The 14,664-nt window shown below is 37.1% G+C and overlaps 2 protein-coding genes across 3 annotated transcripts in view; one reads left to right on the forward strand and one right to left on the reverse strand.

The window, feature by feature from the left end:
- Positions 1-2,735: 2,735 nt before the first annotated feature.
- Positions 2,736-3,299, reverse strand: LOC129922100 (histidine-rich glycoprotein-like). Its single transcript, XM_056006679.1, has one exon. The coding sequence runs from the start codon at positions 3,297-3,299 to the stop codon at positions 2,736-2,738; it is 564 nt and encodes a 187-aa protein (XP_055862654.1).
- A 2,126-nt stretch (positions 3,300-5,425) lies between these two features.
- Positions 5,426-14,664, forward strand: part of LOC106071481 (uncharacterized) — a 34,964-nt gene continuing 25,725 nt past the window's right edge. The window contains exon 1 of one of the 2 annotated variants that reach the window (XM_056006757.1): positions 5,426-5,450. The gene's annotated coding sequence lies outside the window, so the exon portion shown is untranslated. Of the gene's footprint in view, positions 5,451-14,477; positions 14,648-14,664 lie in introns of those variants that run through there. The other variant, XM_013231602.2, reaches the window with a different exon arrangement.

Below are 14,664 nucleotides of genomic sequence, written 5' to 3' on the forward strand. Positions count from 1 at the left end.
TGTGCTTAAATTGATGATGATTGCTTGGGGTGATGGTGTGTGATTAAATTGATGGTGAGTGCTTAAATTGATGGTGAGTGCTTAAATTGATGATGATTGCTTGCAGTGATGGTGAGTGCTTAAATTGATGTTGATTGCTTGGAGTGATGGTGAGTGCTTAAATTGATGGTGAGTGCTTAAATTGATGGTGAGTGCTTAAATTGATGATGATTGCTTGGAGTGATGGTGAGTGCTTAAATTGATGGTGAGTGCTTAAATTGATGATGATTGCTTGCAGTGATGGTGTGTGCTTAAATTGATGGTGTGTGCTTAAATTGATGGTGTGTGCTTAAATTGATGGTGTGTGCTTAAATTGATGATGATTGCTTGGATTGATGTTTTTATTTTTTTTATTTTTGGTGAATGCTTGGAATGGTGATGTGTGCTTGGAGTGGCAATGAGTGCTTGTGAGATTGGTATTATAAAATACCACTCAAAGACAATGCTGTTGTTTCAATCTAGCCACAAATGTCTTAGAAGTCGAGGAATTCACATATTAAAATGGGATTTTTTAAATTAACTTTTAGTTTGCTAAAGAAAACAATTGACCTTGATGTGTTTGATACTATTGATCAAACTGTGTCATTGAACATACAGACTATTCTCTTTCCATTATTCTGATTCTTACAATTGCATTATTAATGGACTGAAATGGGAGACACTTAGACTTTAGAAAATCAATAGCAATGAGGAGTTTTCTAAATAGCCATTTTATAGCCTTCAGGAGACATCACTTGACTGTATATTCTTCCCTTTTTTACTAGGCAAATTTCACACAGGATCTTTTCTTTACAGAATACCGCTATGTGTATTTAGGATTAGCTTATCTTATATAATACAGACGTTACTTCAAAATGAAGATGATTACGTCCTACGCTTCATGCATCTAGTCATGCATATTAATCAATTAATTCTGCCAAGTCACTGGTTTTCCTGGCTGGCTCAGGCAACCCATTCCATGCTCTAATAGCTCTAGGGAAGATGGAGTATTTGTACAAATTTGTTCTAGCATATGGTACGAGGAATGTGCCTTTATCTTTGTGTCTTTCCCAGTATTTTATTAGATTTTGTTTTTGTAGATTATGGTTCAGTGTTTAATGTATAATTGCTACTTTACTTTTAAGTCTTCTATCCTGAAGGCTTTCTAAATTTAGTGATTTTACTAAAGGTGTCACTCTAGTCAAATGTGAATATTCGTTTGTTATGAATCTCACTGCTCTATTTTGTGTCTGTTCCAGTTTCTTAATGTTTTCTTGAGTTGAGGGGTCCCAAACGGAGGATGCATATTCTATTTATAGAACGGAAAAACAGAAAATGGAAAAGTGGTTTGAGTGCTGGGACACGTCCCAAATAGCCCGTGGAGTCTGGGAGCGCATGAGGTGGTGGAGGCTGTCCAGGCCTGATCAAGCTATTATAGCACAGTGCAGGTCAGGTCATTGTCCTGTTGGCTCATATTTCTAGCGGCTATGGCCAAATTTCGATTCACGGTGCCCCCGCTGCGGGGAAGAAGAGGAAACCGTGCCTCATATTCTGTTTGACTGCCCCAGACTTGCTGATCTCCGTCTCGACAGGTCTGGGAAACCCAAAATTCTCGACCTGTATGGCGACATTTATGCACTACGCAAGACAGCAGGGTTTCTGTCCAGGGCTTTTGCAAGAGAGGATTTGAGCCTCTCAAGCCATTTCTCAAATGGAGTTTGATGATGATGATGATTATTGGCCTAACCAAGGTTAAATAACATTTTAGTTTTATGTTCTTATTTGATTTATAGAAATTTCTTTTAATAAATTCTAATGCTTTGTTGGATTTTTTGATTTAGTGTTAATGTCTCCTTTGTAATTGTAATCATTTACGCAAGCTATTACTACTGATGAGAAAAAGGTTCACTCAGGAGCTAGCACTAAATTCAATGTGCAACTTTTACCAGAGGACATATACATCTAATACCAACACATTTTATTTTTAGCACATTCATATATTTATTTTTAGATTTATATCACACAGAGTGGAGTCTCTTGTGCTTACCTAAAGAAATATAAAATAGTTTGGCTCAATCGAATTACTTCCCCTTCCAGCTCTTCTTCAATGGAGGTGAAATAATGAATCAGGTCTACCAATAGCAGTCACCTTACCAACCAACCACTTCCCCCTCTCTCATGGTATACACAAATGGTAAACAAAAACAATAGCTCTTACTGCTTAATAAATGTTCATTAAATAATTGGCTCTAGTGTTACGATTTAATTCATAGATTTATTTCTGTTGTTTCTAAGCAATCTGAATGATGTTTAAGTTAAAGATTCTATATTTTGTAGACTTGAGTCATTAAATAGGTTTCAATATTGCGAATATTTCTAGGTATTAATATTTGACGCGAAGTTTGTCTTTAAAAAAAAAAAAATCTGTAATGGAGATTTTTACCATAAACTTAACAACTTATCTGTTTCAATCTAAACAAAAAAGAATGGACCTCATTCAACAATCGTAAACAAACAACATTTAGACACGTGATAATATTGATAAAAAAAATGGGGAAAAAAAACGTATCACGTGATTAGCCTTTGCGTATTACTTAATTTGTACAGAAGAGATAGAGAATAACGTGGCTAAATGTTGTTTGTTTACGATTGGTGAATGAGGTCCGTTGCGTTAAAATTGTGCAGTATATCTCAATGTGTGGAAGTAGATCTTCATATCAAATCTCCTTTATAACATAGTGATGGTGTGATCTTGGAGTGATGATAAATGCTTTGGAGTGATGGTGTGATCTTGGAGTGATGATAAATGCTTTGGAGTGATGGTGTGATCTTGGAGTGATGAAAAATGCTTTGGAGTGATGGTGTGATCTTGGAATGATGATAAATGCTTTGGAGTGATGGCTTGATCTTGGAATGATGATAAATGCTTTGGAGTGATGGCTTGATCTTGGAATGATGATAAATGCTTTGGAGTGATGGTGTGATCTTGGAGTGATGATAAATGCTTTGGAGTGATGGTGTGATCTTGGAGTGATGATAAATGCTTTGGAGTGATGGCTTGATCTTGGAATGATGATAAATGCTTTGGAGTGATGGTGTGATCTTGGAGTGATGAAAAATGCTTTGGAGTGATGGCTTGATCTTGGAATGATGATAAATGCTTTGGAGTGATGGCTTGATCTTGGAATGATGATAAATGCTTTGGAGTGATGGTGTGATCTTGGAGTGATGGCATGTACCTGAAGTGATGCTGTGTGCTTGCAGTGGAAATGCGGGCTCATGATAATGGTATCTTAAAACACCAAGACAAGCCTCTTATTAGTTGCCCATTTCTTTTTTAAAAAGTCTTAAGTCATAGAGTTAAAGTCTCATGCTTCCTCCATATTGAAATGATTTATTTGATTTCTGTGATTCTGAACTGCTAAAAACTGCACAACAATTTTCCTATACTTTTTAACTATTGTGTACACCAGATAATTTAAACCGAAAGGTCAGCTATCCATGGTCTTTCTAGTAAAGTAAAGTAAAGCTCCCCTTTGAGACCCTGCGATCTAAGGTGCAGATGAAGGTAAGATCATCGAGCACACAAAGTCAGGTACTAACAGTTATTAGAGCTCGGTGGACGCTCAAGCGTGCCCTAAAAATCTCAAAATTAAAAAGCCCAGTCTTCACCGAGATTCGAACCCAGGACCCCCAGGTTCGTAAGCCAAGCTCTTAACCACTCTGCCACCGCGTCCCACTACAGTTTTTCTTCCATGTATGAGAATCTTTAATGTAAGTGGAGTGAATGAAATTACAAAGTATTCTTCTTACATTAACGCCTCTCTCTCTCTCTCCCCCCTCTCTCTCCATCTCTCTCCCTCCCTCCCTCTCTCTCTCCCCCCTCTCTCTCCCTCCCTCTCTCTCCCCCTCTCCCTACCTCTCCCTCCCTCTCTCTCTCCCACCCTCTCTCTCTCCCCTCTCCCCCTCCCTCTCTCCCTCCCTCTCTCTCTCCCCCTCTCTCCCTACCTCTCCCTCCCTCTCTCCCCCCTCTCTCCCTACCTCTCTCTCTCCCTCCCTCCCCCTCTCTCTCTCTCCCCCCTCTCTCCCTACCTCTCTCTCCCTCTCTCTCTCCGTATATACGTATACGTGTATATATGTTACTGCACATTCCGCTTACCTTGGAATAAAGGGGAACCCATGTTCACTAGTTGGATTGAAAACGTCACATAAAACAAAGCTCTTTGAATCATTGAGGAGACATTTGTATTTTTTTTCTGGCAGCCGTGAACATTTCCAGGACATTTTAATGTAGCCATTAAAAACCCCGGGGTCGGTGAGGTCATAAGGTGAAAGTAAATCTATTGTGTTTGTGTTGTTTAGTCTGGTAAAGAGAAAAACAGTTGAGTCTATCTTCATGTTTCTAGGGAAAGGGAAACGCAAAGCCAGACAGATGAGAGGGGACATTGCTTTGAACGTTATAGCGACAATTTATACTGCTTTGAACGTAATAGCGACATCTTATATTGCTTTGAACGTAATAGCGACATCTTATATTGCTTTGAACGTAATAGCGACATCTTATATTGCTTTGAACATAATAGCGACATCTTATATTGCTTTGAACGTAATAGCGACATCTTATATTGCTTTGAACATAATAGCGACATCTTATATTGCTTTGAACGTAATAGCGACATCTTATATTGCTTTGAACGTAATAGCGACATCTTATATTGCTTTGAACGTAATAGCGACATCTTATATTGCTTTTAACGTAATAGCCACATCTTATATTGCTTTGAACGTAATAGCGACATCTTATATTGCTTTGAACATAACAGCGACATCTTACATTGCTTTGAACGTAATAGCGACATCTTATATTGCTTTGAACGTAATAGCGACATCTTATATTGCTTTGAACGTAATAGCGACATCTTATATTGCTTTGAACGTAATAGCGACATCTTATATTGCTTTGAACGTAATAGCGACATCTTATATTGCTTTTAACGTAATAGCCACATCTTATATTGCTTTGAACGTAATAGCGACATCTTATATTGCTTTTAACGTAATAGCCACATCTTATATTGCTTTGAACGTAATAGCGACATCTTATATTGCTTTGAACATAACAGCGACATCTTACATTGCTTTGAACGTAATAGCGACATCTTACATTGCTTTGAACGTAATAGCGACATCTTATATTGCTTTGAACGTAATAGCGACATCCTATATTGCTTTGAACGTAATAGCGACATCCTATATTGCTTTGAACGTAATAGCGACATCCTATATTGCTTTGAACGTAATAGCGACATCTTATATTGCTTTGAACGTAATAGCGACAACTTGCTTCTGGACATCTATTTAATATGTATGCATAAAACTGTGCAATTGATTGAATTTATTTATTGACAGAGTGCAATTTGAATTGGACGTCGGTAAGTAGATTTATAAATATAACATCCAAACTTTTTCTTGTGATCAATATCTGAAGCTCTCCGTCTAATAAACAAACAAATAAATTTATCTAAGAGCAAGAACCGCAAAAATCACTGTCGTATATCTCAATACTGCATGAGAAATCTCCATTTTTCCTATATAATAAATAAATTTATTATCACTTATTGATTAACTAATTTGTTAACTTTTTTTTATTGATTCATGTATTGTCAACTATTGTCAACTATTGTCGACTATTGTCAACTATTGTCAACTATTGTCGACTATTGTCAACTATTATCAACTATTGTCAACTATTGTCAACTATTGTCAACTATTGTTGACTATTGTCGACTATTGTCGACTATTGTCAACTATTGTCAAATATTGTCAACTATTGTCAACTATTGTCAACTATTGTCAACTATTGTCAGCTATTGTCGACTATTGTCAACTATTGTCAACTATTGTCAACTATTGTCAACTATTGTCAACTATTGTCAACTATTGTCAACTATTGTCAACTATTGTCAACTATTATCAACTATTGTCAACTATTGTCAACTATTGTCAACTATTGTTGACTATTGTCGACTATTGTCGACTATTGTCAACTATTGTCAAATATTGTCAACTATTGTCAACTATTGTCAACTATTGTCGACTATTGTCAACTATTGTCAACTATTGTCAAATATTGTCAACTATTGTCAACTATTGTCAACTATTGTCAACTATTGTCGACTATTGTCAACTATTATCAACTATTGTCAACTATTGTCAACTATTGTCAACTATTGTTGACTATTGTCGACTATTGTCGACTATTGTCAACTATTGTCAAATATTGTCAACTATTGTCAACTATTGTCAACTATTGTCAACTATTGTCAGCTATTGTCGACTATTGTCAGCTATTGTCGACTATTGTCAACTATTGTTAACTATTTTCGACTATTTCAACTTGACCCGAAAATAGGAAGTGGGAGAAATAACGCGTATAAAGCGTACCAATGGGAACAACTACATATATGCAGCCACATCTCTCAAAAGTAGTGTTTATTTCCTTTGTTCCATACCAAACATAATAATTAATCACCGATAATTAATTAACTAATTGGTTAATTTTTGAATTGACTCATATTTTTTAAAAGTAGAACAAATAGTTGTGTAAAGTTTCAACTTGTTCCCAGAATAGAAATGGGAGAAATAACGTGTACAAAAATTGTGCCAGAAAGAAAGAGTAGGTTGATAAAGGTTTGTAAAAAAATCAACATGTAAATATTGCTTTGGGAAAAACAGGTCACAGCAGTGTTTCTCAAACTTTTACACTTAACACCACCCTCCTCAACAAACTAGTAATCTACTTTGTATTCACCCGTCACTAAATAGCAGTGCCGGACTTAACCATTGTGGAGCTCTATGCGAAACGGATTTTGCGGGGCTAAGTTTGGGTAGGGATACGGATAATAAGTGAAAATTAAGAGTTTGTATTAGAAAATAAATTCGTATTTGCATTTTTTTCATTCTTTATTACGTACAAAATTACTTTACGAGCCTTGTGTGTAGCGAAGTCATACGGAATATCATCAAAATTCTATTTCCTACCTAGATCACACTCAATAACAACAATTACCAAATGTTTCAATCTATCTATGAGAATTGTTGACCTCAAGTAATTCTTCATTAGTTTGAGGTACGAGAAGCTACTTTCACCAGATTCTACAATTACGGGTATTGCATGATACATTTTTTTTCTTGATCGCGCGTAGGATTGGCGTTTTCCATATTGAATGGCACCCCAGATGACAATTTATGTCTATATATTTCAGGAGATTTGTATGAGTTTTCAAAAGATTTTAATAATTTCCGGAGATTTCCATGACATTTTCGTATATTTTGCAATCAGGAGATTTCTAGGTAAATCAGGAGACCGCGGGAAATCTGTTTTAAAATGGTTTAACTTGCTAATTTACACCTAGAATTAGCGCGGGTCTTATGAAAGTGAGGGGCCCACTGCGGTCGCATAGGTTGCAGTGGCCTAAGGCCGGCCCTGCAAAATAGCGGCGTATGCTACGCCGTGGGTCTACTAGTTATAACTACGTCAAGTCGTCACGAAGTGGGCGACTTCTGTCCATCAAAACTAGAACTGAACGGTACAGAAAAGAAACTCGTTCGTTCCTTACACGGTCAGACTCTATCAACGCCACTCGTTGACTAAGAAACGCAAAATAAATTCAGACGTCTGTGTGTAGTCACCATAGACATAAATAGTAGTCACTCAATGAACTCTTTAGGTTGTGTCTGTTCTATTTATTCGAATGCTTTTGTTGTTGTTTTTATTTGAGAAAAGAGTCCTTGTAATCACAACAGATTTCCAATAAGGATCAATAAAGCAGTCTTTAGTCTTAATTTTCATTTTAACGTAGGCCTGGGGATGGATGGCTACCTGGTTGGTATGTACTTCGCCGGTCATTGTCTAGCAAGCTTGCATAATGTTTCTAAATGACACACGCTTTGTAGACACATCCATTTCTGAAATGTAAAGAATCATAGTCAACAAAAGATGTCAAATTTAAATATGTACAGACATGTTTCTGCCATTTCCATTTAATATATGTTCCTTTAAACATAATAATGAGTTAAAGCCAGACGTCTTTTAACTTAATTATTTCAAGTAAGAAAAAAGTGAATGAAATTTGACTATAAAATGATAAAAAGAAATTTAAAAAACGGTTCAGCTATTTGAAAACAAGAAAGAAAGGATGTCGCTTTGATCCAGCAGTTAAATTGATACAAGGCAGACTATTGATTGGTTGAATATTTCATTGTAGCGAGAGTCGAAGGGAAAGAATTCAATCGTCCATGTAAAGGTTACTGCCCTTTTCTTTTTAATCAAATGCGTCATGTCCAAAGTTATTTGTATGATTTTTTATTATTTTTTTTGCAAAGCAAACAGTGGAATGTATTCTTAATAAATAAAATTGAAAAAAAGTTAATGACTTAAAAAAACAATATGGTCAGATAAAAGTTACGAAACGTCTGCAGACAACAAGAGCTTTCCTATTGGCTGTTACACTCTGTATAATTACAACAAAAACTATTACAAACGATGGCCGGATATAAACAAATGTGAGTCCTGGGCAGGCTATATTCTGGAACCCCTACCCTCTGTTGAGCTCTTGAATAAAATGAATTAAATAATATTGAAAATAATAATAATAATAAGGCTTGTCTTCGAGTCCTAAGATTAACGAGGAATGCAGTATTTCCCGTGGCTGTGCAGCCCCAGCTGTGACCTACATATTTTGCCACATCCAGGGCAAGCATAACCATTGTACGCTGGCGGTCGAGTAAAATTTTCTTTTCGCCGTCTGCGTCTGTCCTCGGCAGCGGATTTTCTTTTGGTCTCAAATGTGTATCCCGCGGCGTTTGTGAGTGACATCCACCTGTCTCGTTCTGAGGCCGCATGCCAACAGGTGCTCTCTTCTATGTGAGCCGAGGCAAGTTTTCCGTGGGGCACCTCTGTTACGTCGACCACCTTTTAGCTCACAAAAAAAATGACTGCTTTTGGCATACGACTCAAAAAAACAAAGATTTACTGCTGCAGGGGTAAACGACTGTAAAGAAAATACCAAAAACATGCATATATGTAACCCTGCCGGACCAAGTAAAACAAAGGACGTTTGGACCACGAGGCCTTCATCAGCTACATATATGCATGTTTTTCGTATTTTGGCATACTATCGTCCCCCATACGGGATACGTGCCCTGCCCAGCGTAACTGTCGGACCGTAAGAAGTCCTTCTATACAGAATATTGTAAAACTGAACTGACAGTGCGGGTAGGGGCTGGTAGGGGTTGTCGTGTGTGACAAGCTGGACAGGTCAGCGTACTACGAGCGGTCAACCGTATCGAGGGATGACGGACAGCTCTTCAGAAAAGCTTTGGTGTGAACAATCCACGTCAAAGTCGCCCTTGATATGTTCATGGGATGGTCAAGCTACGCCATTAGTAAAATCCCAAAATGTAGTTACGCTTCAGGAGAGAAGACTTAAAAGTAAAGTAGTCATTTTAAAATGTTAGTAAAATGTTTTAAATGTTGCGGATCGTCCTTCAAAGTTGAAAATAATTTATTTCCTAGTCTAACCCTACCGCAGGACGATCCGGGACCATGGTTTAAGTCTGAAAGACACTCCAGCGCGCAAACCGCACCACCAGGCAGCCAATTACACATTAAACACTAGATGATAATTAAAAAAATAGAAAAACGAAACCCAATAAATACCCAGAAAGACACAAAAGATAAAGGCACATTCCTTGTTCAAGATGCTAGAACAAACTTATAATAGTGTACCTTCTTTCCTAGTGCTATTTGAGCATGGAATGGGTTGCCTGAGTCAGCCAGGAAAACCAACGACCTAGCAGATTTGAAGGCACTGATTTGCATGCATGACTAGATATACACAGGGATACGCGTAGGACGTAATTATCTTATCTTTTAACGTCTATAATGTATAACATTAGTAACGAAACTAATGTCGTCCTATATTGGACTCCCAATCCAGGACCAAAGGACGTAAGTCTAGTAGGACATTCCTATTTAAAGAGGGGGGGGGAAGTAAGAAAGAGTTTGCTTGAGGTGGGGGGAATGTTACCATACCAGACGTGGACAGAAATTTTCTAACAATATCTTTTTTTTGTTTTCATCGATGTTGTAATATCGGTATGAATCGGTATGAATAATTATTGATTACATGTCAATGAAATGCCAACCAAAAGAAATTTTGTGACAGCTTTTTATTATTGACATGGAAAGTATTCACTTGTTAAAAAATATAGTTGGCCATTCTACCCTAATGGCAAAATAGCTAAACATTTCGTTGGAAACATATTTCAAGAGTTTTAATTAAATATTTGCTTAATATGCTGCCATTTCACTTAAGTCAATCATTCATGATCTGTTTCTCTCCCCTGACTCCCTGCTCGCTACATGATTAATTAGTGCAAGATTATTGTTATGTCTTATAATAATCAAACAGAATTCATTATTCACTTAATCAATGTCTGGTTTCAGCCATTTGGAAACCACTGTCGCCTGGTCTATAAAGTCTGATAATAAAGTCTGATAATATGTCTTTACATTACGTAATAAAATTCGTTTTAACGTTTTAATTCTTGATTATAGGCCCTTTCAAAGAACAGTAACTCAGGCTGGTTTCATAACAGCGAACGCGCTGACCTACTGAAATTCTTAAAAGATTAAAACAAAAGCAAAAGAAAAATACTTTATCAAGATTAACAATTGGCGATCTATTTCTCCTGGGGGCTCTTGAATGTATTAATTTCTCATCAAACAAAGAAAGTATCGATTTGACAGTAACAATGGCACTAGCCTGCAGTTCTTTGCAGAAATGAGAACAATAGATCGAGTCCACAATACACTTCAAAGTGGCGCCCGGTGGTTATTAAAATAAAGATCTGCAGACGAGAAGTAATTCAACCAACGGTCAGCAGACGATGAATTATTTCCCCTTGTTGTGAATGACGTTTGACGTCTATTTTCAGCACGAAAGAGAATCATTGGCCGAACCTACAAGTCTGTTATAGTGTCAAATATTGAAGCTACCAAATTCTTACGATGTTGAAATAGTCTTTATAATACATGCAAATAAAGACCGGTTGGACATAGACTATGCTATCAAACTGTCACTTGCTAGCTGGATTAACGTTAATGCAATCGGCCTGGGTCTCGCCATTAAAAGGGCCTCCCACATTTCGAAAATATAAAATACTGGTAGTTGACAAAATATGCAAACTAAGTACTACCAAACTAAATATTTATACTTTTTTTTAAAAAAAGGAAAATGAGTTAACATTGTACGGGCGGATGCATTTACATAGACAAAAATTACTTGCTTTTAGATTTATTCATATTATTAAACGCTCGAGTTAATCTTACGGCGTGCACTTGTGTCATGGATAATTATGTTTACAAAACACATTTTGGTTTAAATGGACTTGATGAGAATAATGCGCAATTTACTGAGGTTTGACTGAGGTTAGATGTATTTAAAATAACTAGCCACGTATTACCCGCATATCACTGTCGATACAGTCACTGAGAGTGTTTTGGAAACAATTAAACAACATAATACTGTTATAAGAAGGCGAATGCGTGAATGTAAAACTAGTATGAATGGAGCTATCAAGATAGCCAATCGACCCAAATCCATTTTTTTTAAAAATAAAAACATTTGCTTATTTGCCTACCTACATATATTTAGATCTAGATCTAGAGTCTAGATACTATTATAATAGATCTAGACCTACTTTTATAAGAGTGAATTGAAGGGCTCAAGAAGCTTATTAATTATTGTATGTTAGTATATTTAATATCTTCCATATAGAGCCGCATGTAGCTTGTCCAATCATAACGTGTTTAGCCGGGAGGAGGGTTAGAGTGTCGGCGTGCGTGCTTGGTGTCACGCATGGTTGGGCGACGTAGAGAATCATATGTACAGATGACTATATACCACATGTCGATCCATGATAGATTTTGATTTTGTGCTATGGTGTCTTTCAATTAATGCTCCTCATTTACCAATCGTAAACAAACAACCTTTAGCCACGTGATTCTATATATCTTCTTTACAAATTATGTAATCCATAACGGCTGTCACGTGATACGTATTTTTCATTGTTTTATCAATATTATGACGTGGCTAAATGTGTTTATTTACGATTGGTGAATGAGGTCCATTGTGTTCTGCTAGTCAGCACTAAGCAGCTGAAACTTCGGTTTAGTCACTGGTTCGGGAAAGCCCCCACTCCCACTAAAACTTGTTTGTGAGTAAATTGACCACTTCACAGTATATTATGTACACTGACCACATTAAAGTCTTTCCAGCCTCACACTCCATTTGCTTTCTAAGAGAAGGATAATTAGGTGCTACATTGTAACATTCCAAAAAAAAAAAACGCCAAAAACATCACTTCCTTTACTTTCACCTATTACTTAGTCTGTTTAAACCGTTGGGGCATCATACATGATCTGTCGACCGTCTTTCTCCATTCCTCTCATGTCTTTTGCCTTGGATAGAACCTCTTTCAATGACAAGCCGTTTATTCTTTTATGTTTTTTTTCTCGTGCATGTGTTACACACGTAACAAAGTGAGCTTTGAACATCGCAATCTAACTGTCATTATTAGATTATAAGAAACTAAAAGCTAGCTAAGACTAAGACTAAGACTGCTTTATTGATCCTTACGGAAATTTGTTGTGATTACAAGGACTCTTTTCTCATATAAAGACAACACAACAGAAAAATACACATAAATAGAACAGACCCAACATAAAGAGTTCATTCAGCGACTACACACAGGTATCTTGGTGCATTTCATGTTCCCTCATCAATGAGTGGCGGTGATAGAGTCTGACCGAGTAAGGTTCGAACGAGTTTTTGTACCGCTCTGTTCTTGTTTTGATTGGCAGCAGTCGCCCACTTCGCGACGACCAGACGTAGTTCTGATGGAGGAAGTCATACATTAGTAAACTAGATTGTGAGAAAAAGAAATAATGATCCCAATGCCTTTTAAAAATTATCACTCTCTCTAACGAAGCTCGACCCTGGCAGTGCCAAAGAATGAATATTAGTTCGTTTTTCACATAATAACAATAATAATAATAATAATATACCCCATTGTTATATCAACCGAGTGGATAATAACAACTGACCTCACAGACACCTTCAAGGCCCTTAACATTCCTAGGAACATCCTCGTTGCCTGTCAGAGGGCGGTACTGCTGCAGACCTGCCACACAACCAGAAAATTCCTCAGTGGAAACTGTTAAAGGGACTACGATGAATTTTGTTTCTCTTTAGCGAAACTCGACCCTGGAAGCGCCAGAGAATGACTACTCGTTCATTTCTAACATAATAATAATAGAGGAATGTTGTCCTATATAGTACAAATCAAATTGTAAGGAAATATCTTCGATTCTGAAATCAAAGATGAACGGGGTGTGCACCAAAGATCTGTGGCATTTTACGTCTGAAGAGATGATCTTTTCCCTTTGCAACTTCTTGTGTGACTAAAGAGGCCAATCCTTGATACTAAGCTGCGGTTACAGGTTGGGCATATGTACTCTCCAGGGGCTGTTGCACTTTCAAGAAATTGAAAATAAGAGAAGACATACAATGTCACAAACAGTCAACATATTACTGTACTGTGGCCATTGTGCCCTGGGGTGGCTGTTCAGCTTTGTCCTTGCAGTCCAGTCCCATGACGGCAAGATCAAAAGTTTTAAGGGTTGACGTTCCTGACAGTCAAAGCACGCACGCTTATATATTACATAAGACTCACTGTTTCAATTTTTTTCCCCCAGTTATTTGTAGGAATTGAGAAAACAAAACTGGTCACAATAAGCCGGAATACTTGTTTTTCTTTGAATCGGTTTTATCAAAAAAAAAAAAAAAAGATTACCAAGTGAGTTTTATAGTCTAATTAAAATTGACAAGTTGTATTAACTCCTTCCCTCCTAACTGACTCCATTAAGTTAAATTAATTTTTGGTATTTTAAACTTTAATTTGTGTCACATAAACAGAGCATGCATAATTCTATAATTATATACCTGATATAACATTTCCTGATTACATACAAAAATGTTATTGAAGTTTAATCATAACAGGGGAGTGAAACATAAATGAGAAAAATGAATAACTCCATCAGAACGTGGATAATAATTACGGAGTGAAAGAGTTAAACTGATAGACCTAAGCATGTATGTTGCATAAAAACTCAAGTGCAACATTTGCTAATGTTTAAAAATGTCCCATTCAACATGGCCCTACCCACCCCGCCTCGGTATATAAACCTTACGATTGAGCGGTACCTGCTATCGGCACTATTTCCCTCAATCTACCTGGTCTTGGGGAGGTGCGGGTGGGTGGGGGGTACTGAAAGCGAGTGTGGACTTGAGATTGCCTGTTTCGATTGTCTGTTATCGACTGGTAACGACGAACCCTTTTTTTCCCACCGCGCAAGCTCTCCTTTGTGTGATGGCCTATCTTCACCACTCACTCCGGCGTAATGATATGGTGCCATTTGATTTTTATTGAGTTGGAAACAGCAGACGTGTTTCATTGAAGGGGAAATGTGTTTTTTTCCCTCACGTTCTGGGTGGAACATCAGGTGATTATATTTCTTGT

This window comes from Biomphalaria glabrata, chromosome 12, assembly GCF_947242115.1.
Source record: "Biomphalaria glabrata chromosome 12, xgBioGlab47.1, whole genome shotgun sequence".
NCBI lineage: Eukaryota > Metazoa > Mollusca > Gastropoda > Planorbidae > Biomphalaria > Biomphalaria glabrata.

Excerpts from the sequence above, each read along its gene's own strand:
- LOC129922100 (XM_056006679.1), bottom strand. The coding sequence starts at position 3,299 with ATGAGCCCGCATTTCCACTGCAAGCACACAGCATCACTTCAGGTACAT.